Here is a 27,640-nt window from a genome sequence, read left to right as displayed (position 1 = left end):
CTCTAGAGAGATCACAAGTAGGCAGAGAGGCAGGCAGAGAGGGAAGGGGGGGAAGCAGGCTTCCTGCTGAGCAGAGAGCCCGATGTGGGGCTCGATCCCAGGACCCTGAGATCATGACTGGAGCCGAAGGCAGAGGCTTTAACCCACTGAGCCACCCAGGCGCCCCAAAGAATGTGTTTCTACATGAAATTTTTCGGGAGAGAGACAATCATTCTTGTTTTCTTCTTTCCGGGACTGAGCTTCTTTTTATTCTTTTCCCCTCTTCACTGACCCCTGCTCTTCAGCTCACCTTTCCTTCTCTTACCTGTAATTCTTTGTGCTCCTGACGCTTCTAATTATATACAATATTTATGGCCTTTTTGTGTGTGAAACACCAACCAAATCCCACATTAGAAAATCTGCTTGAGAATAAAGCGGACACTGAGGTTTGCGTAGTGAGGAAATGCACAGAATGTATAGCCTATGGTCCTCATCTACCACGTGTGAGAGATCAGTGCATGTTTGTTTTCTTGGCTCAGTCAGCATGGCATGCAACTCTTGCTGTCGGGGTCATGGGTTCAACCCCTGTGTTGGGGGTAGGGTTTACTTAAAAGATAAATAAATAAAATAAAACATACATTTGTTTTCAGCAATAAACGGATACATGTATGGAAATCTGCCCAATCTCACCATGTGTGCTGAGGACAAGGTCAAGTGGTATTTTGTGGGCATGGGTGGTGCATCGGACATACACCCCATCTACCTGCACGGACAGACTCTGATATCTCGTAATCACAGAAGGGACACCATTACGGTCTTCCCTGCCTCGCTGGAAGATGCCTTCATGGTGGCCAAGGGCCCTGGAGAGTGGCAGCTGGGATGTCAGATACACGGTAGGGATTTGTGACCTTTATATAATACAGGGTCAGAGAATGTTCAAGGTTGCAGCCCCTCACAGATGCCTTCTCTTCCAAATGGAGAAACTGATTTCTAGGGAGGTGATGGGATTGCCTTTTGGGAAGGTAGTGACAAGATCAGAACTGGAACCCAGGTCTCTGACAATTAACTCCACAATAATGAACATTTCTAGGTATATAGGGGTGTTTTGTTTTGTTTGTACAAAAAACTTTTATATTTATTAGCCAGCGAAACTTATAAAAAGCCTGAATGGCAGAGTAAGGACTATTACTGTTTGTTTTTTAGTTGAGGAAACAAGTTTTAAGAGGTTAAAACACTTGTCCAAAACCTTATAAGAAGAATTGCCAGGAATGTTGTGGGACTAAATGTTACTAACCCAGAACTCAGGAAACCTCTGTATTTCCATTTATTTCCCTCTTTAATCACACCCTCCAATGAATCATACGGTGGCCGGTTATGAAGTCATTAATCTTTTCTATACTTAAATATGACCAAACTCTACCTACAACCATGCAAATGTTTTCTCTTACCTTTCAATCAAAAAACATGATTATTAGAACTGAAGAATGTAACTTTTCTTATTTTGTACAAAACTGGGGTTTACTTCTGTGATCAAACCTGTCTTCCACGTCCCATACTTTGGTTAGAATCATGCTTCCCCTAGTCACTGAAATAACTACACAGCAAGTATTTATCAGGATTTCCTTTGTGCTGGGGCCCTCAAGGGCTCTGGGGAAAAAGGAGAACCACTCGCAGCTACTGCAACTCAAGGACTGAATTTAATGGTAAAAAGTTTCTCACTTAGAAAGGAATATCATTTTCAGGTGACAGTGTACACTCAGTCCCACTCTCCCTATTTACTGACTTTGCAGATGGTGCCTTCAAGCCTGATCTGGCCCTCAGCTCTGTGGAAAGAATAGAGTCAGCCCTAGGCATAACTGAGAAGCTTCTGAGGTTCCTCGGCTGATTTGATTGACTCCATAGCTTTCTCCTGTGTCCCGTGTCCTAGAGCGGGGTGTGGTTTTCAAAATTTACTTCCACTCTTTTTAAAATTTGTATTTAAAATTTTTTAATTTAAAATTTATTAAAATTTTTATTTGATTTTTTTTAGTAATTACAAGAATACATGAATAGACTTTGGCTGGGAAGAAAGGAAGGATGGAGAGAGGAAGGAATGAGGTTGGGGGAAGGATTGGGTGGAGGCAGTAGGCAGAAAAAGTGAAAATCTAATGTGACGTATGGGAGCCAGCTCATACCAGCTCATACCAGCTCAAGAGGGTGGAGAATTAAGTCAGCTAGCTGGTAAACTCTTGGTAACCTCGAATTGATCAGAGTGGCAGTGTTTAAACCACAAAAATTAACAAAATAAATCAAATATTGTGTTTCTTGTGTTTAGAGAGCTGGTTTAAGAACACGCCATTAGTCCAACCCTCCCACCACTGCCCTCTTCATTCCTCCCCAGAGAGTAAACACTGGGTGTGAATACTATGGATTCTCACACAATATATATGAAAATGTAGAAACAAAAACACATTGCTATATTTTGTGTTTTGTTTGACATAAGTAGATCACACCGCATGTAATTTTCTGTTGTTGCTTTCTTCACTCATCCATGTTTTGGAATCTTTTCCCTGACATTCCCCATGCATCTAACTTACTCTTTTACACTGTTGTATAGTTTTCCACATTGGGAATATATATCCTAAGTTGTTTATCCATTTGCCTGCTGATAGGTATTTAAATTGCTTCCATGTTTTTTGCTTATTAACAATGTTATAGTTAACATCTTTTATTTGCATCTTTTTATGTTTTAACAAATGCTGCCAGATTGCCTTCCAAAATGTCTGTCCTAATTCACACTCCCACCAACAGTACTCCGAAATCAAAGCACAGGACTAGTGTCCTCATGGAAAGGCACCTGCCTTAATTTTCTTCCTGCCTGCCTTCTAGTTAATATAATAACTCAGCTAATTCATTAGTGACTCACGGTAGTAATTTCATTCACCTGAGGAAAGATGTTTTTGGCCAAATAAACTCTCAAATTCTTCTCGGTAGAGACACCATCTTCCTCTAGGGACCAGTCCAACGGTGGTGATTCTTCTCCGGTAATATATGTTCCTCTAACATTCATCTTTGCATCCTGCTTTTTGTACTTGTCTCATAGATTTTAGGTTTTCACACAGATTCCGTAAGTAAAATGTCTCAAATTTCTCCGAAAAGGAGAAGTTGCAATACTGTTGGCTAAAACATAAAATACATATGGAATAAGAAAAATGTTGTAGTAACGTTCTCTGCTTGGGTTTACTGTTTTTCAGTTAGTATGCAGGCCTTTTTCAATGTAAGGAATTGCCAAAAACCTTCAACAGACGTTCCTGCGACAGGTGTTATACATTACTACATTGCTGCTGAAAAAATTGTTTGGAACTATGCTCCCTCTGGTATAGATTCCTTCACTAAAAAAAATTTAACAGCATCTGGAAGGTAATAATTTGGTGATTAAAAGTATTCATGGTTAAATAAAGATAATCGAACTTTTTCATAATGAGCTACTCTTAAAAAGGATTTAGGCATCTTATCATAAAAAGATACCAATAAAACAAAAGTAGAAAAATAATTATATCAATAATTAGAAAATATTGAATCAAAGGATCACTACCTCACAAAATTTTTCTCTAAATGCCTTGGCAGCCAGTGCAAAATAAAACATACTGCTCATGTTTTTTCCTAGCACTAAATTTCAAAATAGGTTTACTATATATAATGATGAGACACAGTGGATATGTTATCAATAACACAATTTTACAAAAATTCAGAAACATTCTTCAAGTATAATTTATACCTTCCCACTAAGATCTGAAGGCAAAATTAAATAATTGTCCAAGACGGTTTTTATTACTTTTTAATTTCCTATGACATTCTTAAATCATTTTTTGTTTTCTTTGTTTTTTTTTTAAAGATTTTATTTATTTATTTGACAGACAGAGATCACAAGTAGGCAGAGAGGCAGGCAGAGAGAAAGGAGAAAGCAGGCTCTCCACGGAGCAGAGAGAGTGATGCGGGGCTCGATCCCAGGACCCTGGGATCATGACCTGAGCCGAAGGCAGAGGCTTTAACCCACTGAGCCACCCAGGCGCCCCTTAAATCATGTTTTATAAATATTTTTATTCCAACAACACCTAAGAATATATTACAAATTCCTATTTTAATGACCAAAAACTATGACCAAAATGCATTACCCATGGCACCAGTGTTTAAAAGTACACAAAGAGGCGTGCCTGGGTGGCTCAGTTGGTTAAGCAACTGCCTTCTGCTCAGGTCCTGATCCCGGCGGGAGTCCTGGAATCGAGTCCCACATCAGGCTCCCTGCTCGTCAGGAAGCCTGCTTCTCCCTCCGACCTGTCCCCTCTCATGCTCTCTCTTTTTCATTCTTGTTCTCTCTCTCAAATAAATAAATAAAATCTTTACCAAAAAAAAGTACACAAAAAGTTTTTCTGATAGTCCAACTGCTATAATTATATTTACCAACTCAAAGATTACAGGAATTTTAATTCTTCTGGTCTACTGAATGAAAGTTACATGTCAGAAAATATCAAGTTCTAAAACCATCAAGTAGTGTTTCCCATGGTAATTATTTTTCTCTAATTTACTCACAGAAAATTTGTGAAAACTGAGAATGTTATACCAAGTGAATATTTTCTCTTCTTACCAGCTCATCAATAAATTATTCAATCTGTGAGATGGAAATTTTATATGAAGGATATCTGGGCTTAGAGCAAAACTTAGATTCAGAGTTAGGTCCAACTCTCATTTTATATTGTCTAAAATAAGTATGAATTAATAGATTTTTTTTCAGTTTGCTTGATTGTCCTGGCTATGAAATTCTATGATGTGTTAGCATGACAAGTCACTACCTTACAGCTAGGGAACACCTTTTTTCAGGGGAACCTATTTAATTTTATTATAATAAGACTTAAAAAGAAGAATGACATCTCTTATCTTACTATTCTAACATCTCAGCACATAGTTGTTTTAGAAATGATATTTGTTGTTTGTTAGCTACCCGGCTGGGGAAAAAAAATTTTTTTTGTTCCAGAAAAAAGTGTGTGGATAAACCACCAAGTAGACAGACATAGATACTCATATACAGATACATAGATAAAAGACTGAGAAGAAATCCATGGAAAATGTTAACAGTAGTTATATGCAGATAGCAGGACTATGAAGATTTTAATTTTGGGGGTCAGTTTTCCCCTTATTTTTCAAATTTTCTACAATGAACAAGCATTGTTTTTATAAATAAATTACAAGTAATTTAAAACAGATGTATGTAAATTCTTGCTTTCCTTTCACATGATCACTGTTAATTTAAAAGTTCTTTGTGTATCTACTTTCTCTGCACAGTGAATCCCAGCTCTATTTTGAACAAAGCGCAACCAGAATTGGAGGATCTTACAAAAAGTTAGTTTACCGTGAATACACAGATGCTTCCTTCCAAACACCGAAGGCAAGAGAAGAGCACCTCGGAATCCTTGGTAAAATTCTCTTCATAGCTCTGCAGGGTTATAAACACCATTGACATATATTCTGTGCAATCAAAACAGTGTTCACATCTCATGCCGTTTTAGAGATTCTAGCTGTCATCTGATAACCTTATGAAAACAATACATTCTGATTCACCCAATTTTTTGTCCCCGTACATCCAATAAGATTAATATATTCACGTAACCCAAAGTGACTTTCTAAGACCGTGAATCATCTAGAGCTCTTGCTGTCGGATGCATTCCTGTTCATGGCATTATCTCTTCACTTTGTTCCTAGAAAAAACTTACTCAAGTAAAACACCTGACAGTCATGTGTGTGAAAACAGAGGACAATTCCTAATTCTGTTGCTTTCTAGGCCCTGTTATTAAGGCAGAAGTGGGACAGATCATCAAGGTCACTTTTTATAACAAGGCTTCCCTGCCCCTCAGCATTCAGCCTCATGGACTACGTTACAACATGAGCAATGAGGGGGCCTACAGAGCACCTGGAGGAGGTAAGTAAGGCTCGAGGGAGGCCCAAGCAAGCCACACTGCAATATAATGTCAGCTAGAGAATAAAATTCCTCCTCAAATCATGGTGCAGCCCACTTTTCAAGTCATAACAGCTCCGTGTCCTCATTATGGAGGGAATTCCTTCAGCCCCTTTCCGCTGTCACCCAAGATGCTACAAGGCGAGCAAGATACGGTCCTCGCTCTCAGAGATTTCACAGCCTAGACTGGGGACTCCTGGTCCTCAGTCCTATTTTACAAATATTTATTTCTTACTAGGTACTCCTCCACCTTCCTCACATGTAAATCCTGGCATGACATTTGTCTATACGTGGGAAGTTCCAAGAGATGTGGGTCCTACCTCCACGGACCCCAACTGCCTGACCTGGTTATACTATTCCTCAGTAAATTTGCTAAGCGACATCAACAGTGGCCTCGTAGGGCCTCTCCTCGTGTGCAGAAGTGGAAGTCTTGGAGAAGATGGCAAACAGGTGAGTCATGGACCTATGTCCAGGTATGCCTTGGTGAGAGGTTCCCTGACACAGAACTACAGAGGAAAAGCAATGTGGCAATCTGCAGTTTCAATTTCTTCTGTGTGCTGATTCTCTCAATTCTATCATTTTCTGAACTCCAGACCCGTATCTTCTTCTTCTGCCCAATGAGCACCTACCCTAGCATGTTCTAGGCACCTCTAATTCCGCTTGACTACTTTAACTCTTCATCTCCCTCTGGACAACCACTACTTGGCCTTCTCTCCTCCACTCTGTCTCTTTGTTGATGACACCACCCCGCCTAGGACTTTGATCAACAACTCCTTTCTCACCTCCAACATTAGTCACCAGACTCCCAATACCACTGCCTTTTTAGAGGTACCATCCCCTCTTTCTGAAGTCCTTTAACCTCCTGACTCCTGTTTCCACTTTTGCCCTGTTTCGGTAGAGCTCCGCATCTCTTCCTTTCAAATCCAGCTCTAGCACTCTCCATACTCTGTAGTTTGCGGGCTCAGCACACCAGAGCCTTGTCGATCCCTCCAGATTCATGCCTCCTTCCCTGCCACCCTGTGCATGCAATTCTTATTCTACTGCAGAATTAACTTGTTAGTCCCTGAGTAAGAAAGACTAATACACATCTCTTTGATTTTGCCCTCTTCTCTCTATCAGGAATGGCCTTTCCTCACTGCTTTGCCTGCTAAAAGGGAGACATTTTAAAAACTCCGACAAAGTCCCTTCCTGCCTTTTGGAAAATATTCACTAACTATAGTGGTTTCTTCTAGTTATCATAGTTCCTTGTGTATGTTTCTATTGGAGCACGTATCCACACAGATTATATTTATTGGCCTTTCTGTCCCACTAGACCATAAGTTCCTTGAAACCATACACGAGGTTTTATTAATTTTTTGTAACAACCACAGCCCTTCTCTGGCATGTAGTTGGTGCTCAATAAATGTTTGAGGAATGAATTTCCCTTGTTCTTTACTCACAAGTAAACTAATATCTGATTTCTTTTTTGCATTTATAATTTATAAGGTAATAAAACCTAATAGATCTCCTCAAATAAATACATGTGTAATTGAATGTATATTTTTTTAAAAATGAGATGATGTACTAATAAGCATCCATACAATGAAAACATTATAGTCTTATAATTCTCATAGTACATGTAATCTTTCTATTTATTCAAAAATTTAAATACGTGTACATATTTAATTTCTTCATAAATGTTAAAAATGCGGCTTTCTAGAATCGAAAACATTTTATTTAACTCACTTTCTACAAAGCATCTTATGAAAAGTCAGTACAAATAGCTATGATCATACAGTTTGATTTTATGAAGTTCAGCTGTGGGGGTCCCTAGAGTAAGAGCTTTATATGAAAACAGCTGTAGATAATTCTCCTAACTTCTTAGTTCTGTGATAAATCTTTTCCCTGGGATTCATGCCTTTATCCATGCCTGGATCTTCCAGAAGTATACAAAACACCTTGCATAGGAAATCCTGTATGCAGAGCAACTATTTGACTAGATTGTGCATGCGTGTGTATGTGTGTGTGTGTGTCCATATACATATATATGTATATGTATGTATATATGTATTTCATGTCTATTTCATGTCTATTTCTTTTTCTATTCTCATCCACAGAAAGGAAAAGACAAAGAGTTTTACCTGCTTGCCACAATATTTGATGAAAATAAAAGTTATCTCTTAGATGAAAATATCGAAACATTTACCACAAAGCCTGAAAATGTGGATAAAAATGATCCAGACTTCCAAATGTCCAATCAGATGTACTGTAAGGGAACATGCAATTTACAGTATAAATGCATTAAGCACTTGTTTAATTTCATTAAGTCTAAAGAATTACAGATTAAGAGAGACATACATTTTTCCCCAAGGGTTGGCTAATATATTTCATGTTTCTTTTAAAGATAACTTTCATAACAAAAATATTATCTACTAGGATTGTTATGTTAAATTCAATTTACTAAATATTTAACAATGCCTTGTTGGTGTACTATATTGTTTTAGCTATTATTAAATGTGAGATAGAAATATCATGTATTTTTTTTACTGCCAAATTAGTGGCTTTGGTGGGTGGAGTGTTTATTGAGTTAGTTAGTTGATTGGTTGGTTGGTTGGTGGGTGCGTGTGTGGGTTTTTGAAGACTGCAGGTGTAGGGAGAAAGGACTGGTCTAGAATCTAAAAACCTGGACTCTGATCTTAACTGCTCCAAATATCAGCTTAATGACACTGGATAAGTAATTACCTCTTTGGCATTAGTTTTCTCAAATCTAAAAGGAAGGGATTAACTCAGATAATCTTGAAATTCTTACATGATTGAGCTGCCTTCTGATTAGTCCTTTGGTAAGTTTGAAGGGATGGTAATTATCAATGAATTAAATATTCTTTTCTTTGTCACCAATGTCTTGTAGCCATAAATGGATACATGTATGGAAATCTGCCTGGACTGGATATGTGTTTAGGAGACAACGTTTCATGGCACGTTCTCAGTGTGGGATCAGTAGAAGACTTACATGGGATATATTTTTCAGGAAATACCTTCACTTCCTTAGGATCAAGGGACGACACCATAACTCTGTTTCCCCACACCTCCCAGACACTTTTTATGACACCCGATTCTGTAGGTAAGTAGTAAGTCTTCTCTTTCATGCTGGAATGTATCCAAATTACGAAAAACAGTATCTTTACATGCACTGAATATTGTTTGTATAGAAAAAAAGGAACCTACATAAACAGTGCTTAAAAAGCCTTTCCCCTGCTCCATGTAATTCAGAGGAACAGTAATATATCATTTCCCAGATCACAAAAATCACCTCCATCCCTCTCGGTTTTCTCTTCCTGGGCTCCAGACTCTAAATCAATCCACACTCCTCAAAAGCCATGAAGATGCTTTGAAGCATTTTAACCCATTTTCACTCTATTATCTTCTCTACATCTTACTCTTCCATCCGTTTGTTTCCTAGACCTGCCATCCGCTTTTGCCTCCTCTCTACTCCACTCCTTGAGGGCCTGGCTCTCTAGGGAAATGTTTTCACTTCAGTGAGGTCAATTGCTGCTGGTAAATTTTTAAAATCAGAATATTGTTAGGGGCGTCAGAGGAGCTTCCCCTCTGCTCGGAACCTGAGACCCTCGTTTGTAAAATAGGGATTGAAGTAATTTACAATCCACGAAAAGGAATAGATAAGGACCAGGTGAGATAGATGTGGCATAGTAAAGTGCCTGGTGTACGTTAGATGTTCAATATAAGTGCCTTCATTATCCTGCAGATCCACCTCCACCAAAATAAAATAAATAAATAAAATAAAAATCCATTCATCTTGGTCAAAAACTACTGACACCAATCAAATGCTGGCTACTCATTAAGCTAGCCACTCCGTAAATGCCATGGATTGGTATCTGAACTCTTGGTGATAGCGCAGATTCATTCGATTACATTTTCTACATTTAAAAATTTTCTATTTTACTTTTCAAAGAAACAGAACCTGTGATTAAGAGCACTTGGAGGAAAAAAAGAAATCTTTTCCAACACTCATTCTCTCTGCCCTGTGCACTCACTCTGCGGCAAGGGATTTCCTGCCCTTGCCTGCCCCACTTCTTCCTCTCCTTTTCCCTGGAGATGTTTTCCTGGACTTAAGGAAAAAAATTGCTTCCTTCTTCCTCTCTTTCCTTAACGAGATCAGCCACAGTAAACCTGTGGAGACACGTGCTAGGTGTCCAGAGCTGTTCTCCATGGGCATCATCTCATTCTAAACAAGTACTTCTTCCCAAATCCTTGAGTCTGAAAGTTTTGATTCTTGTTCATCTTCCTGAATCCTACCCTCTGCAAAAAGTAACAGCAACAACAGTATCTGGTACAGATGAGATGGAAGAGAGTGTTGGGGATGATAAAGGTAACCTTCAGAAGCAGCATTGGCATAAAATTACCAAAATCAGAGAAAGAAAACCTGAATTCAGGTGGAATTCATGGCATGAACCAGGCTGGAGTTTTTGTTGGTGGTGGTGGTGGGTCCTTGCTTGGGGATTTGGAAGTGTGAGTCTGACTGCCTTCCACTTGGGCCACTCTGACCCAAGCTGCACCTTCTCTCGTGGATCACTTTGTATGGTCCTAACAGGTCTCCTTCCTTCCACACTGGCCCACTGCCGTCTGTTTTCAGCGCAGCTGCCAGTGTCCTTATCCCGCATCAGCTCAAAATCTCACAATGGCTCCCCATTTCAGAGCCACACACTTTCCATGGTCCCCAAGAACCCTTGGGACCCAGCCCTGCAACCCACACCAAACTTGTCTCCTCTCACCCTTGTTCACTCCACTCCAGACACACGGGCCTCTGGAATGGTCTGCAGACACACCAAACAGACCCTCAGCTTGGGGATTTTGCTGCGTGTTTCCTCTGCCTGGACTGCTCTTGCCCTGGATCCATCCCTCACCTCTCATCTTTGTCCAGGTGTCACCCTCCCATCAAGGCCTTTCCTGATCATCCTATGAAATATTGGTCCTTGTTCCCTGCCCTGCCACACCCCACCCAGGATTCTCAGTCCTCCTGAGACCAGTCAGCCTTTCTCTTCAATCCACAGCACTTACCAGCTTCCAACATCCATAAATGTTACCTGCTCTGTTTACAGCAACACCCACCCGGCAATATGAACCCTAAGGGCATGGATTTTTTTTTAACCATTTTGTTCACTGATGTTTGCCAAGTGCCTAGAAATAAGTACCTGCCAAAGTAATGAAAAAAATAATAAATCTTACTGTATTCCATTTAGGGGTTTATATCTTCTAGATGACTTCACAGAGAAAAGAAATTGAACGTAAAGCGTTATGCATTCTTTTCTTACTCACCTCCAGGAACTTTTGATGTGGTTTGTATGACAACAGAGCACTATCTAGGAGGCATGAAGCATCAGTACCACGTGAGGCAGTGTGCGAAGCCAAACCCTGATGAAACACAGTATGAGGAAGAGAAAACCATTTATATCGCTGCGGAGGAAGTTGTGTGGGATTATTCTCCTAGCAGGAAGTGGGAGAAACAACTGCAGCATTTACAAGGACAGAAGTATGGCAGTAGCTTCCATCTCTAGCCGAGAGGGGTTCACTGTGGAGTCCTCCGCCCTTTCTTTTCAGTCTCACTCATGTGTGCACCTGTTGTGTGTTGTGTATGAGTTTTCTATGGTATGTGTGTGTGGTGTGCTTGTTTAGGACAGGTGTGTGTGCATGATATGTGTGAGGCACCTGTGTGGTTAGGATATGTTCTAAATATAATGTTTATCTATGTATCTTACCTTTGATTATAAAATGACTTCAATTCTTTCTAAATATCTGCCTCACTTACTTCTGGGCTTTGTTTCTCGCTGTCTTTCTTTTCACTCCTTGCATCCAGTCTTCTAGAAGTGTGCTACCATCCCTCTTGACCACTCTGAGGTGTCCTAAACGTCACTTGAGCTACATTTAACTTTTGTCTTCCTTTTGTCTTCCTTTGTCTCTGTCAATCTGTCTTCTTTTGGGAACCTCAAATTGGAGACGCTTGTTTTTCTTTTTGTAAAACTCGATTTCTGTCTCTGATTTTAACTTTTGCTATTTATCCATGTATCACAACTAAAATTTCCTCTGGAAAACATGTTTTAAAGTACAGAATGAATATCCAGCAATCTTGCCAGTACTGAGAATTTTTTTTTTAAGAAGAAGAATTACTTTTCGAGGTAAAGAAGCCTCTAGACATTAATCAATTGTGTTGTTTCAATAAGGAGTTTTTCCATATGAGAATTTGTCGAATTTAATTATTGAATTAACTAACTTTGTGGTTTTCTTGGTTTTGTTTTTATTTCCTTAAAGTGAAACGAACATATATTTGGATAGAATTGGAACGTTTCTTGGGTCCAAATACAAGAAAGTCCTATACCGTCAATATGATGATATCACATTCAAGAATCAAACAAAGAGAAATGAAGATGAAAAACATCTGGACATACTAGGTATTAATATACAATCAGACTGGTCTTCCAAGTTTTTCTTCTTGGCCTCTGGCCACCAGAGATAACAATCTCTGAGATAACAATTCTCAACACACATTGAGGTTATTGTCCACCTCCACCTTGACAGAAAAGTGCCTATGACGTTAATTCTAATTTGTTTGCCAATAGGCACTTTTACTGGAAAAAGAAACTGATTCAAGTGTTGTTTCATGGAAATTGAAGAGCCGATAGAAAGTTACCCTGGTCAGTTTCAGATTACCTGACTCCTTTCCCGCAGAATTCAAGAACTCTAGAGAGACCTTAGAAGTAGCATTTAGAGATCATTTCACTGATACTAAAATGAAGCCCAGAAGCCCTATGGTAGTGAGGAGGGGGACCTTTTTGTTTAAATTTAAGTGTTTAATTTAAACATTTCAAGTGTTAATATTTAGTTTCATTTCTCTAACAGTGAGCAAAATTACAGCCATTCCTTCTACCCTTGTCAAGTCAGCTAGGAAAACTACAAGCCAACCCAAGCACCTATATGTAACATTTCCCTAAATCTGGCAGGGTCTGCAGAAGTCACATGATATTATCATATGTCAAATTATCACATGTCTGTACTTTGCATAGTATTTCCAGAAATCACATGGCATTTATGCTTAAATTTTATTTGGGTCCTGATAACTCTGTTTATTGGAGACTATTTTCTTCTTTTTCTTTTTAAGGTTTTATTTATTTATGTATTTTAGAGAGAGTGCACTCACACACACAGAGAGGGCGGGAGGACCAGGGAAGGGAGGGAGATGGAGAGCATCTTAAGCAGACTCTGCATTGGGCAAGGAGCCCAACATAAGTCTTGATCTCACCACCTGAGATCATGACCTGAGCCAAAACGAAGAATCAGATACTTAAGCAGCTGAGCCACCCAGGGACCCCTATTGAAACTATTTTCTGGTGTGGGACCCTGAGAAGATGGATTTACATGCTGTTGGAGAAACTCATACTTTTCTTGGCTCCTCATTAGCCTCTCAAGCTTGTCTGTTTGCGACCCCCAAAAGGAGGTCTGTGCTGTCCAGTTCCCACTTGCTGTTGGGTGGGCTCCTATCTTTAGTAACAGCAGGATGTTAGTTTTTGCTGGGATTCTGGCTGAATGAATCAAGATAAATAACACAATATGACCCTCTAGATTCCATTCTTATTTATTAAAAAAAATATGTATCTTACAGAAAAGGGGAAAGCAGTTCTCTACTGTTTGGGAAGGTGGGATGGCCATGGGGACAAAGAGTGGATGTCCCCAAGCTAGCATCTCATGTCCATCAGATACCTTCAGGGCTCTGATTTCAGTAATTATAGTGCAAGTTTGAAGAAATCCTCACTGCTTAATTCATCTCAAAACTGTCTCTGTTTCAGAATTTTTATAGACACTGATATAACTGCTTCTAAATAGAAAGAAGATTTAAAATAAAGTTTTTACCTCCACTTCTTGGCCTGGGATGGAAGGGGGAGAGAGTATAATGAAGGGGTCTTCAGTCTTAAGGGAAAAAGAATCATCTTTGGTCAGTAAAAAGGCCTTCCAGCTCCTGCTAACTCTCCACTAAGGTGAAAGGGAAAAGGATAAAAGGTTTAAGTGATAAGGTTGGTTAAGAAAGAAAATAAAAGATTTCTTTTCTAAATTGTGTGTTTTCATAGGCATTAACTGATGCTACTCAAAATAAATGTTCTAAAGACTTAAATTTTCCAGGCAAAAACTATGTTTCATAAGTCATCAATGATCCACTTGTTAAAAGTGTGTTTTATTTGGCTGCGTGTTCAGGAAAAAGGATGAAAATAAGTCGCTGTATAAATACTTAAGAGGACAGAGGATTCATAATTTATAACAAATAACAATTTCCACACATTTTCCTTTTTGTATTCCCTAGGTCCTTTAATATTTCTCACTCCTGGTCAAAAAATCCGAATTGTCTTTAAAAATAAAGCCTCAAGACCATATTCGATCCATGCTCATGGAGTGAAAACAAACAGTTCCACTGTTGTTCTAACACAGCCAGGTAACTGCTTCGGAAGAGAAAAAAGCTTCACAGCTTTTATGCAGGACTACGTGCTAATGTCGTCTTTTCTTAAGTATGGGCATAATTTTAGATGGGAGAGACCAGTGGACTAGTAGGAAGGGTCTAAAGAAGGAGTTTGGGCGCGAGTTCCTTTTGCAAGTCTTGAGTTTGCTTCCGGCAGGGTACCATGAGCGAAATTCCCCCGTGTGTACAATTTCTTCTAGAACCACCTTCCCTCCCATCTCCCCACCCATTCACCTGCCAGTATAGTAGACTATACTCCAACTCTCCAATTCAAGTGTGAAAGTAGGAGTTGAGTATACAATGCAGTGTGTGAAGAAGGGGGTAGGGAGAGAGAGACACTAAGAGGAAGTCAGGAACCTCATGTATTAACATTTCTGTGGTAACACCATTATACAGCATGCATTCCATATACCTCAGACAAAAATAAGTGATTTTTAATTTTATTTATTTATTTGAGAGAAAGAGAGCACAAGCAGGGGAAGCAGCAGGCAGAGGCTGAGGGAGAAGCAGTCTCCCCACCAAGCAGGGAACCCCATGTGGGGCTTGATCCCAGGACACTGGGATCATGACTTGAGCTGAAGGCAGATGCTTAACTGACTGAACCACCCAGGTGCCCCCAAAACAAATGCTTTTTAATATATGCCGAGGGAGCAGACCCTGAAATGAAAATGTATGGGCAGATAGTGCTCTTGGGATCAAAGGCTATGGAGAGAAAGACAAAGACACAGAATCAGGCAGAGGAAGAGCTTACGTAGAGATGCTGCCTCAGTAGAAATCACAGCCATCCCTAGAAGTTCTGAAGAGAGGATCATCCTCGGTTGCCCTGAGTAGGGGTGAGAAAGCTGGGCCTTTCTGCCCCTGCATCTGTCCTTGGATGTAAGCCTTGGGGAGGTGGCTCTCTTCTACCAAGGCTATCTCAGAAGCTGATGGACAGACTGTGGAGCAATGATTCCTCATTCTTAAAGGGGAACCTGAATGTCTACCGTAGTTGACTACCAAAACAAGTAGTTCTGGGAATTAAGGGTATCAAGGAAAGAGCCAAATTCAGAAAGGAAAGATGCGTGGGGCAGAGGGATGAAAGAGACATTTTGATGGCAGGTGAAATATTCCCTTTTGGATTTCAAAAAAAAAAAAAAAAAAGATAGTCCCATGGTGGTGCCAACATGAATCTCCTACCAAGAGAGTTTGCAAGTCAGCACTCTGTTCTCATTAGTCAGAGAAGGATTCCATTGCATACATTCCACAAACACTTCTGGGTTCCTGCTGTGCTCAGGCCCTGTGTGGTGCGCAGGAAGGAGAGGGCTGGTGCTAAGTTGTTAAAGACTCGGAAGCAGGGAAGTTGGGGATAGGATCAGTTAGCGGAGATGCTAAGAAAATTAATTTAAGCCTCTGGAAGTGGGAGACGCAAGATTATATAGCAAGGCACGGGAGTGAAAAGAGGTGTCCAAAAAAACTTCTCTGAAATAGGCAAGAGTATAGGATTTAGATTCCATAGGACTAATGCAAACGCTCTGGGAACAGGGAAGAGGCCCATGCAATCTATAGACTAGAAGGTTCAGAGCTGGAATTCAAGACAAGTCTGTCGTGTTGCAAAGCCTGCATTATCTTCACCACAATAAACATTTGTTGAACACATGAGTTCAATATGTAATGACTGACATTTTTCAATGGCAAAAATCACTGTAAGGTTTTGATTCAGTAACCCAGAGAAGGTGAGAGGCAGCAGTAAGAGTTATGTCAGCTTCACCCTGTGATCCGAGGAATGCCTTATTTGGACCATCTTGTCTAATCCCTAAATTCCCATTTTATGTGCAGGAGGAAACAGAGGCTCAGAAACTGTAAACACGTTGATGGAGACCACAGAGCTAGGAGGGGTAGAGCCAGAAGTGGAAACTAGGACTCTGTCACCTAATATGCGTAGAGCTTCAGGGTTTGCTTGTCATCTCCCTAAAAACATGGGCTTTAAAAGATTCTGTATACATACACTGTATTTGTCTATTTTAGGAGAGATCCAAACATACATTTGGCAGATTCCGGAAAGAGCTGGTCCTGCCTCAAAGGACTTTGAGTGCATACCTTGGTTTTACTACTCGACCGGGGATGTGGTTAAGGTAAACGTTAAATCAAGTCATCCTTTTTTTCCTATCTCCTCTTGGAAATTATAATGAAAGAAAGAAGGAATTGATTTGTGTTTAAAAAAAAAAAAATCTTAGTTCTATGTAATCTTTCAGTTGAGTGACCTGAATCCTGCTCAGCTTTTAATTCAACAGATGTTTGCTTTTTCCAAGAGCAAGATCATTGCGTTATGATTACTTCGATTCATGGTATTTTCTAAAATGTCACTGTGAATTGGAAAATATAATAATATCCTCTTCTTTGCTTTGTTGGATTTGGATTACAGAAAACAAAATATGGAGTTAAAAGTCTCTGATGAATGAGAAATAAACATATGCAAATGTATACAGCTTTTTAAAACCATCAAGGCTGACATTCAATTTATTTTCACTTAACAACAACAACAACAAGTCTCGTCTCCAAACTTTTAGTTATTTTGGCCTGCTCTCTGCCTAGAACAAGAATCTACACAAACACTCAACCCCAAACCAAAATGAGTATAAACAAACCAAGGCTCCTAGCCGGAAGCGGCTCTGGGGGCAGAGGCGTCGCATGGCCAAGGATCCGAGACCTTTAGACTTTGCTGCCCGCCAACTCCAATGCCAAGAAATTCTAATTAAAAACAAAGCTCTGGGTTTTTGTTTTTTATTACTAGAATTTCAAAAATAGAGCTAAATCCACTGAGGAATGTGACTAAAATCCCTCTCAGGAGTTAGTTGTTCTCGTCAGACTTCAGCTCGAATGAGTGAGATGACCGTTTTTCCTCAGTCAAGGATTTAACATGTCAAACATTTTCTTAGTCGCAGACTTAGAATCCCAATGACTACAAACTCACGATCTGACCTCGTTAGAACTCAACCTTTATTCTACTCATTTCGCTGGTTGGGGGACATTTTTAGTTTTGGGCACAGTTGATAATCTTGCTTTGCCTCTTCAGGATCTTAACAGCGGACTGGTAGGCCCTTTGATCGTGTGTCGCAAAAACACCAAAGCCAGCATAGTTCACCGTGTGCTCCACTTTATGATTTTTGATGAGAACAAATCCTGGTACTTTGAAGAAAATGTCAACACCTATTCTTCAGATCCAAACAACATAGACAGGAATGATGAACAGTTTGACCTCAGCAACCAAATGCACGGTAATGTCCACTAGCTGCCTCAACAGCTGGAGCCTGTATGGTGTTTCATACAAAGGGAAGAGGGGAGGGTTCACACGTACCAGACTTGGCAGTTGAGAGAAGGCAGTCACATAGGACTGTGGAGTAGATCACACGGCCTGGGCTGGCAAACTTTTTCCCTAAAGGGCCAGAGAGTAAAGAGGGTAGACTTGTAAACCACACAGTCTCTACCGTAGGCTATATTTTACTCTGCCATGGGGCACAAGGGCACCCACAGATAAGATATAAAGAAATGGAAGTGGCTGTGAGCCAATATAAAACTTCATTTATGGACACCGAAGTTTGTTTTTCATAAAATTTTCACATGTTGGGAAACATTCTTTTTTGGGTTTTTTGGGTTTTTTTAACCACTTAGAAATTTAAAAAAACCATCCTGCACTCAGGGACCAGAGAGAAACAGGAAGTAGGAGGGCTGGATCTGGCCTAAGGGCTGTAGACTTAGCTGCAAGGCAAATTCCAATGCTTCTGGAACCACACGGGTGATGTAAAACCGAGAATACCAGCTATCATTCCTGGAGGGATTTCCTACACACTTTTCTAAGTGTCTTACCTGGACAGACACAGGGAGAGGTGGGGCTTGTGGCAAATTGGTGAGCACATGGTCTCATCCAATTTCCCACCAGGGAGAACGTTAAAAAACCCCATGCTCATCAACCAAAATTCTTTTGTCGGTAGCCTGTGAATGTCTATTCACAAGCGTCCTGTTATGTCCCCCTGCCCATCCATCTAGAATCATAGTAATGAGCTAGTTATTCAAAGAACAAGCACATAAACAATCTCACTTGATCACAGTCACATTCAGTCAGACTTCTGGTCCCAGTCCTTTCATGGGAGGAAGCTCCGGGATGCAACTAGGTAAGGGATCCTTAAGTAAGGCAAACCCAAATGTGATCTTTTCAACTTCTTCATTTTCTTCCCCCAAGATACATACAGTAAATTTGAAATTAATTCAAGGACTGCATCTTTGCTACCATCATCTTTTAATATGCCTCGTGGAGGGCACGGAGCACCACACTGGTGCTGAGGAGATACGAAGGCCAGTAAGATGAGGCATCCTCTCTCAAGTTGTTCACAGCACAGGGCTGGCCCATTTCTGCTGACCTGGAAGGGTTGGGGGGGGGGTGCTGTAACAGAAATATCAACACAGTGCTGTGTTTTAAATTCTTATTTCCAAGACAGTCTTCCTGAAGGGGAGAGGACTGTAGTTGAATATATAAAGATGCATGGGAGTCTGTCTAGTAAAGAGGGAGGGGAATGACATTCCAAGTAGATAGAAGAATGTGACCTAAGAAAGAAAGAAAAGCCCACAGAATTGTGCAAGACCTTTAATACCCTCTTAAGAATTTAGACACGATCTAAACTGGGGTTTCTCAAGCTTGCCACTATTCATATTTTCGGTCTGGTAACTATTGGGAGGGGGTTGTCCTTGTGCATCATAAGATGTTCAGCAGCCTGCTTACCTTCTGGCCCTGGGAAGCCAGTAACAACTTCCCCCAAGTTGTACAACTCAGAATATCTCCAGGCACTGCCAAATGTCCCCTGCAGAACAAAATCCAGTTAAAGACCGCTGTGCGGAAGGCACCAAAGGCACCAGACGAGGGAACAGTAAGTAGAGGTGCATACTCTAGGAACCGCTCTGGCAGTCAGCCAGGCCTTCATGCTCCAGGCCTAGTCTGAGCCGCATCAGCATCTCTTGGGAGCTTGTTAGAAATGCAGAATTTCAGACGAAACAGATCTAGTAAATCATAATCTGCATTGGAACAAGATTCTTGGGACACATGCACATTGAAGTCTGAGAAGCACGGTCTAAAGCAGAGTCTCCTAGTTTTTTCTATTTCTAGTATATCCCCCCATCAGCTAAAAGTGTTAGAACCCAACCTCCATAGATATATGGTTATGAATTAGATATTTGTACCACTGTATTAAAGCATTTTTGGCATTTCAACAGAAGAATACGAAATAGAAAAGTAAAAAGGAGAGAGAGATATATAATTATATATATATATTACTACATATAACAATATAATTACATTAATGATTATTATACAAAATATTTTATTTATATTTAGCTTAATATTTAATTATTAAATCTCAAATATTAATATTTAATACTTATTAAAATAAATTATTTATATACAATTACATATATTAATTACATAATTTATATAAATAATATATAATTTATATGGTTTATATATAATTACATATAATTTATATAGTTTTTATATAAATTTATATAATCTATATATTTAAATTTAATTTAATTTAAATATATATTTATATATTGATATAAATTATCAATATCATATAAATATAATTAATATATTATTATATGTTGTATAATTTAGTATATATTTATGCATTAATATTAAAATACAGTATTGATATATTATATATTTTAATTATATTAATTATTACATATTAATATATTACACATATTAATAGTAATATGTTACATACTAATATAATTACATGTTATATTACTGTTATATCATATGTTAATACAATATTATATATGATTGTATTATATTATAATAATTTTAAATATTATATATTTAATTATATATTAATATTAACTTATATATTATATATAAATTATATTTATTATATTATATACTAACTTAATATATAATATGTAACTATATATTAATGATGACTAAATTATATAATTGATTATATATAATTACGTGCATATATAAAATACATAAATTATATATTATACCTATAATTAAATTAATATTTTTTTCTATTACTCTTTGGAAACCACAGCTATAGAGGATTAGAACTAGAGAGAGAGGGAAAGAAAAAGGCCCAGACCCCAGCTCAAAGGCCATTCTAGTCATACCAGTGACAGATCATGAAGGTCTGAATTACAGCAGTCAAGGAAGAACACACTCAATTTCTAAGCCTCTTAGGATCACTTTAAACATACTTTAAATATACAGACACATTTAAGTATCCATCAATTTATGTATCCATAGTGGTGAAATATTCTAGTGCAACCCAATTACTTAAAGCAAGCTCAACTCCTCATTTCCTGAGGCAAGAAAAACTCCCTGGAATTAGACTCATCCAAACGAATGGATGGCTTGGTCATGTTTAACAGCTTCCTTAGATGGAATTTAACTTCCTCATGGCCTCTGAAAACACGTATGATACTTTCTATGAGGTGTTTTTTTTAAAACCTACATTATTTCATTTTATTTTTTTTATTTCTTTTTTTTTAAAGATTTTATTTATTTATTTGACAGACGGAGATCACAAGTAGGCAGAGAAGCAGGCAGAGGGAGGAAGCAGGCTCCCTGCCGAGCAGAGAGCCTGATGCGGGGCTTGATCGCAGGACCCTGGGATCATGACCTGAGCCGAAGGCAGAGGCTTTAACCCACTGAGCCACCCAGGTGCCCCAAACCTACCTTATTTTAAATCTTTGTTGAATATAATACATTGTGTCCCTCCACAGCAATTAACGGAAGAATGTTTGGAAATAACCAAGGTCTGACGTTCCACGTTGGGGATGAAGTGAATTGGTATCTGATTGGCATGGGGAGTGAATCTGACCTGCACACGGTTCACTTTCATGGCCACAGCTTTGAATACACGGTAAGAGCCCTGGGCAGCTTCATTTAATTATTGCTGTGTCTTGTGAAGCAGTTACAGGGGCAGCATGGTGGGATAACAGAACTAGAAAGGAAATGACCCATCCAGAACTGAAGTTCAACACCTACAATCTATAACATGCCAGGTACATGTAAATAATTATACATTTAGCTCTTTGTGTCCTGTAGACACTAGGAAATGCTTATGAATGCACGAAGGGCACTTCTCACTCTAATCTGGTGTTACCTGATAGGTAAGTAAGACTTCTATAATCATCTTGAGTTTCACCCTTTCTAGCCCAACTTTTGTTTTCAAACCCTTAGTAACTTAAGAGAAAAACAATTGGAACACATACATTTTGCCACACTTTCTTTCTTTCTCCATTTTTCTGAACCCTATTTAAAGTAAATTGCAAATATCATGGTTCTTCTCCTCTAAGTACTAAATAAAGTCATGTGCATCCTAAGACTAAAGACTCTCTGCCCCCGTTGTGCTAACATTATCACACCCCCATGTTAACATTAATTCAATAATATAATCTATCATATAATCCATCAAATAGTCCCAGTTATCCCCAAAATGCTCTTTCTAACGATTTTGTTTTGTTTTTAATTCAGGATCTAATCAGCTATACATAGCATTTGGTTGTCATTGTCATATCTCTCCTAAAATAAGTGATTTTTTTTTTCTCGATCCTTCATGGCATTTCATTTTTGAAGGGTCCAGGCCAGGACCCTTCAAAGTTGCTGACCATTGTAGAATGTCCCATATTCTGCTGTGGTCTGATAGTTTCCTCGTGATCTGAGCCATGTCGAACATTCTTGACATGAACAGTACATAGGTGATATTATGTGCTTTCCGTGTCACACCAAGAGATACATGCTGACAAGAGGTACTGACATTGTTTGGGCTGTTTGATAACTTTATTGGGATGATGCCTACTATTTTTCTCCATTTTTAAAAGCATCATTTTCCCCTCGTAATTAATAAGCAACCTGTGAAGTGATTTTTTTAAACGTATCTTATTCTCCAACTATATTTCACCTTGTAGTTTTAAAAAGGATTCATTGATGAGTGTTGCTGGAATCAATTTTTACACTGAGAGTTATAAATGGTAACTTTCTAACTCTGTCATCCTTCAGCATTTGTTATAAAATAAAAATGCAGAATTAGGTGACAATTGGCTTTATGGTAACCTTTTAAAATAATTATCTTCATCTTTTTCTCTTGTATGTATTCTTGGTCTCTTTATTTCTCTGTCTCAATAGCTTTTCTCCCATCGCACCTTCATACTCTTTACCGAAGTTGTTTCACTGACCATCTTTTCCTGGACATTTTTCTAATTTATTAAAAGTATTTTAAGGTTTATCCTTCACCTTTTCAGTGTCCGGGTTCATGTCATTTATTTACTTAAGGAGCATTTTCTTTATCTCTTCATCCTCATTCCTTATATACACATTAATGTACAATTGAGGACCAATTATATTTCATGCATTTGACACCTCATTTAGTTCAGCCACTTGGCATAATACAGTTCACCTTTTGGCATTGATAAAAGTTTCACATAAAGCTTTCCTAGATTCTAGGAGCGCCTGCGTGGCTCAGATGTTTAAGCCTCTGCTTTCAGCTCAGGTCATGATCCCAGGGTCCTGGGACTGAGTCCTGCATCAGTCTCCCTGCTCAGTGGGGAGCCTGCTTCTCCCTCTCCCTCTGCTTCTCCCCCTGCTTGTGCTCTTTCTCTCTCTCTGTCAAATAAATAAATAAAATCTTTAGGAAAAAAAAAAAAAAGCTTTCCTGGATTCTAGATGTATTATATTAGCTTCTGTAATGCTCAGAGCCTCAGACAAATTCGATGAGTCTGCATGACTTGATTTGCACCAAGCTTTATCAGTGTGCTGCTTTCTTTTCTGTCCTTTAATGAACACATTTATTCCTCTTAAACTTATTTGTTTTGGCTTAAAAACTATTTTTATTATTCTAGGGAATTTTACATGACAAAGTAGACAGAATAATATAATGATCTCCTTTACCCTCCACCCAGGGCCAACAATCATGACCTTCTCCTATTGGCATCTACATTCCTTGTGTTTTTGAAGGAAAAGCCTTGATACAAGGGTTGTTATTCATAAGTGTTTACATTAGATTTTAAAGATTACAACAAAAGAGAGAGATTTAAACTCCGGGTATAGTTTTAAGTACGTTTAATGTTTAGTTCAGATCAGTTCAGTTTGGCAAGTGCTTCTGACATTCCTAGAACCATGCCAAGCGTTGAGTGGAGAGAAAATCAAGAGTTAGCTCTAAATAAACGATTATAATATAAGGCATCAAATAAAGTGAAATTTGTGGTGACATTTCTATAATGTTAATTAAAGCTAACCTTGATTAAGTACTTCTTATGTGCCAAATGCTATGCTTAGTTCTTTGCATGGATTTCTCACTGAGCCTTCCCAGAGATAGGCACTATTTTATCACTGTTTTATAAGGGAATGAAATGAAGGATTAATAAGATGAAGAACTTTCCCATAAACAATAATGAGTAGAAGTAGGATTTGAACCCCCAGCTCTCACTCTAGAGTCCCTCACTCTCTACCTCTTCACAAAATTGCTCTTTTTGAAACAATCCTATTAAATTTAAGAAACAAAAAGAACAAACAAAGAAAAAGAGAGACAAACAGGAAACCAGACTCTTAAATACAGAGAGGAACTGGTGGTTACCAGAGGGGAGGTGAGTGGGAGGGTGAGTGAAATAAGGGAGAGTAAGAGTATGCTGATCATGATGAGCACTGAGAAAGGTATAGAATTGTTGAATCGCTATATTGTGTACCTGAAACTAATGTAACACCATATGTTAATTATACTTGAATTTAAAAACAAGAATAATCCTATTCCTAGTACCAGCAGCTGTCAGTTCTAGCCACTCACTCTTAACTTCCCTCAGATGATCACGAATAGTCTTCCCCTCCCTTGAGGTGAAATTTAATTACTTTAGCATTAATGCAGCCTCTGGGCTTTACTCTCTGGAACTCCTGGGTATAGCAAAGCAGCCCTCTGGGGTTACTCACTTGGTCTTGGAACAGCCAGTTGCCTGTTCCCTAAGGCTGTGGTCTCCCTTGATGCCAGGCTCCAGATACATCGTGCACATTTACTGGTGACTGGAACATTGTCAATTCTTAGTTAAAATTGTTTAGTATTGTTCTCTACATTTCTGACATCTTAGAAACGGATCCCTGCCCCCCATTTTATTGTCACTGTAGATGCAAAATTAATCTTCCTAAATAAAAATAGCTCAGGCCCCAATCTACAGCTGGTAGAAAACACCCTGTCTCTCTGCTCTCTATTTTCCAGTATCTCCCACTCTCACTTCGTGCTTCTGCTCACCTCCCTTACCTCTTGCCTCACATCGCTGGCGTTTTCTCATCTCTGTGCATCTCCAGAATGGAACACACCCCCATTTCCTCTGACTCCCCTTAACAACCACAAAAACAAGGCCATCGTGGGTCATAGACCCTTAGTGAAATTTTGGAGGTAGATGAAGACTTTTTTCCCCCAATACTACACAGTGAAATTATTTACCATTTGACTTAAACATCCCTGTCTTCAGTTATCCCTCTACCACGCATTACTGTGAAACACTGGCTCTCCACCTTTTCCTCTTACACTCAGTACTTCTATCCTCACACTCTTCCTCTCCAGATTTGCTTGACATCTGTCCTCTCCTCAAATTATTCCAGACCCCATCTTGAGCTACACTCTTCAACATGCCCCCATCCTCCAAATACCTCCCATTGCATTATTCAGAGCAATTCATCTCCTTCCTATGCTCTTCCAAATCCATCCTGATCCAGCCAGGCCGGGCCCTGGGGCTTCATTTTTCAAAATCAAAGTAGCCTGCAGAGGAGGTAGTCTTCTCAACATCTGGTTCTCTGCTTAGGAGAACAAATAACCCCTAAGGCCCTCAGTCTTCAGTTCTGACCCCGGAAGGCAGATGAGCTCCTCTCCTTCCTGTAACCATGAGTTTTCCTGATTAGCTACACCTCAAGAAATGGTCGTCTCACATCACCAACATCCTTAGTTAGAAATACTTCAGTTAAAATTTTTGGGATTTGTAAGACCGGATGTTGTCTGAAATCTAGAGCTTTCTTCTGCAGGAGGCGCTAACAAGGTATCTAACACCAAGAATGACACAAGATCCCTTTAGAGTGAGATGTTTCTCTGTGGCCTAGCCCTGAAATGTTCTCAGACTTGCTCCTCCTTGAAACCCTCACTTGTACTCCATAGAGAAGTGCAATGGCACCTAATGTTTTCTAATTGTTGTCTAACAAAGTATTTTAGAATTTATAAGATATATAAATGACTAATACCTTTTATGTTATTTAATGGTGTTTTGTCTCCTTATTGAGGATACGGGACTGTATCGCTCTGACGTTTATGACCTTCCACCTGGAGTATATCAGACTGTAAAAATGTATGCAAGAGATGTTGGGACCTGGTTATTTCATTGCCATGTTAGTGTTCACATTGAGGCTGGAATGGAAAGCACTTACACCGTAATCGAATGAAAAGGTAAGCCAGATTAATTCGAAGTGATCATATTTAAATTAACTATGTTTATATAAGGATATCTGACCCACTGAACATTTACATGATCTGACACACTATTCATTCATTTAAAGATTATTGTTTTGAGGGATTCCTAGGTGGCTCAGTTGGTTAAGCATCCAACTCTTGATTTCAGCTCAGGTCATGATCTCAGGATCATGAGATGGAGCCCTACATCAGGCTCTACACTCAGCTGGGAGTCTGCTTGAGATTCTCTCTCTCCCTCTCCCTTTGTCTCTCCCCCCCACCACTCTCTCTCTCATTCTCTCTCTCTCTCTAAAAGATATAAATAAATCTCAAAAAACCTCAAAGATTACTGTTTTGAGATGACCAAGAAACTCTGGTCTTATCTTCTTTCTCAAACTTAGATAACTGTTTCTAATCTGATAAAAGATACTCTAGAGTTATATGCATTATTTCCAGACTCATATAACATACACATAAGGATTTGAACAATTTATAGAAGATGAAACACAAATGGCTATTGAGCCTATAAAGATACCTAACCTTGCTAATAATGAAATCACTTAAACATTGTATTTAAACAACAGTCAGATACAGTTGTTGAGTAAGGAAGCTATTGATTTGGCAAAGATTTCTTTTTTCAAAGATAATATCAATAACAATGTGGTGAGGTAGGTACGTTACATATACTCTGATAGAATTATAAAGTGTTTCCACAACTCTCGAAAGAAACTAAATAATGATTACATATTTTTTCATATTCAAGTGACACTTTATTTCTTCTTATTCCCTTCTCCTCTCTCTCTAACACATTTTCCTACTAACAACTCTAGGATGAAAATAGTATCTTTCTTTCTGAGATTTTCATCAGTTCCTTAGTTACTTCGGCTTTCCATGAAATCATTACCCTTTGGTCTCTTGATACAATGATTTAATATTTTGACTCAGTTACTTCTTAGAAAATCATGAAACTTTCTTTTCCACAGCATAAATATCTTTCTGATATGAGTGTTGACAAGTCCATGAGCAGAGCTAAAGCTACTGAAGAAGGGATGAAGGAATCCAGGGCCTGGCTGAAGACTCATGGCAATCTACCAGGAAAACAAGCTTGAAATACATTTTTTTTTTTGGTCAGTTTTGTGTGTGAGCTTCCTCTTTCTGTCAACTGTGCCATGGGGGTAGAATCTGTAGTGGTGTAACAAGGCTTTCAACACATAGTGAAGGGAGTGGGCAAGAGGAACAAAGACAGCAGATACAATCTGAAGTCTAGCTCAGAAAGAAAATACACAATCCAAGATGAAACTACGTCATCAGTAAGTGTCAAAAAAAAAAAAAAAAGAAGAAGAAAGAAAGAAAAAAGAAAGAAAAGAAATTCTCATAGCATGGTTGAAAATTTGAATATTTAAAATGCAAATTCATGTATTATTATTAGACTGCAGGTTACAGAATATATAAGTGACAGTTTTCCAGAACCAAGAATAAGGCCTCATGCTCTGTCTTTGTGTCTGGCAATATTAACATTTGGGATGTGTCTGCTACAAGTAACAGGAAACCCAGCTAAGCTAGCTGAAACCAAAGCCAGCTAAGAGGATTACCAATGGTGTTTGTCATAAACTTTTAAGTAAGCTGGGAGGCTGCTAGGGTTGCTCCAGTAACTTGATGGTGCAAGGGCCAGTGTCTTTAATGTCCTTGGCATTTCCCTCATGACTGTTGCCTCATGGT

The 27,640-nt window shown here is 38.9% G+C and overlaps 1 protein-coding gene across 1 annotated transcript in view; it reads left to right on the top strand.

Annotated features, from left to right (window-relative positions):
* LOC308341555 (ceruloplasmin-like) overlaps positions 1–25,914 on the top strand; it is a gene marked incomplete at both ends in the record, with an annotated part of 34,015 nt that extends 8,101 nt beyond the window's left edge. The window contains 14 exons of the mRNA XM_080801621.1: positions 630–872; positions 3,213–3,378; positions 5,299–5,429; positions 5,795–5,932; positions 6,207–6,418; positions 8,065–8,215; positions 8,856–9,068; positions 11,288–11,495; positions 12,272–12,411; positions 14,313–14,441; positions 16,470–16,576; positions 17,518–17,719; positions 21,219–21,358; positions 25,756–25,914. Coding sequence (XP_080657747.1) covers positions 630–872; positions 3,213–3,378; positions 5,299–5,429; positions 5,795–5,932; positions 6,207–6,418; positions 8,065–8,215; positions 8,856–9,068; positions 11,288–11,495; positions 12,272–12,411; positions 14,313–14,441; positions 16,470–16,576; positions 17,518–17,719; positions 21,219–21,358; positions 25,756–25,914 — 2,339 coding nt within the window. The remainder of the gene's footprint in view (positions 1–629; positions 873–3,212; positions 3,379–5,298; positions 5,430–5,794; positions 5,933–6,206; positions 6,419–8,064; positions 8,216–8,855; positions 9,069–11,287; positions 11,496–12,271; positions 12,412–14,312; positions 14,442–16,469; positions 16,577–17,517; positions 17,720–21,218; positions 21,359–25,755) is intronic.
* Positions 25,915–27,640: the final 1,726 nt, after the last annotated feature.

The sequence above is a fragment of the Martes martes genome, assembly GCF_963455335.1.
Source record: "Martes martes genome assembly, chromosome: 1".
Taxonomy (NCBI): domain Eukaryota; kingdom Metazoa; phylum Chordata; class Mammalia; order Carnivora; family Mustelidae; genus Martes; species Martes martes.
The sequence above is the reverse complement of the archived record's forward strand: the minus strand, read 5'-3'. Positions and strand labels throughout refer to the sequence as shown.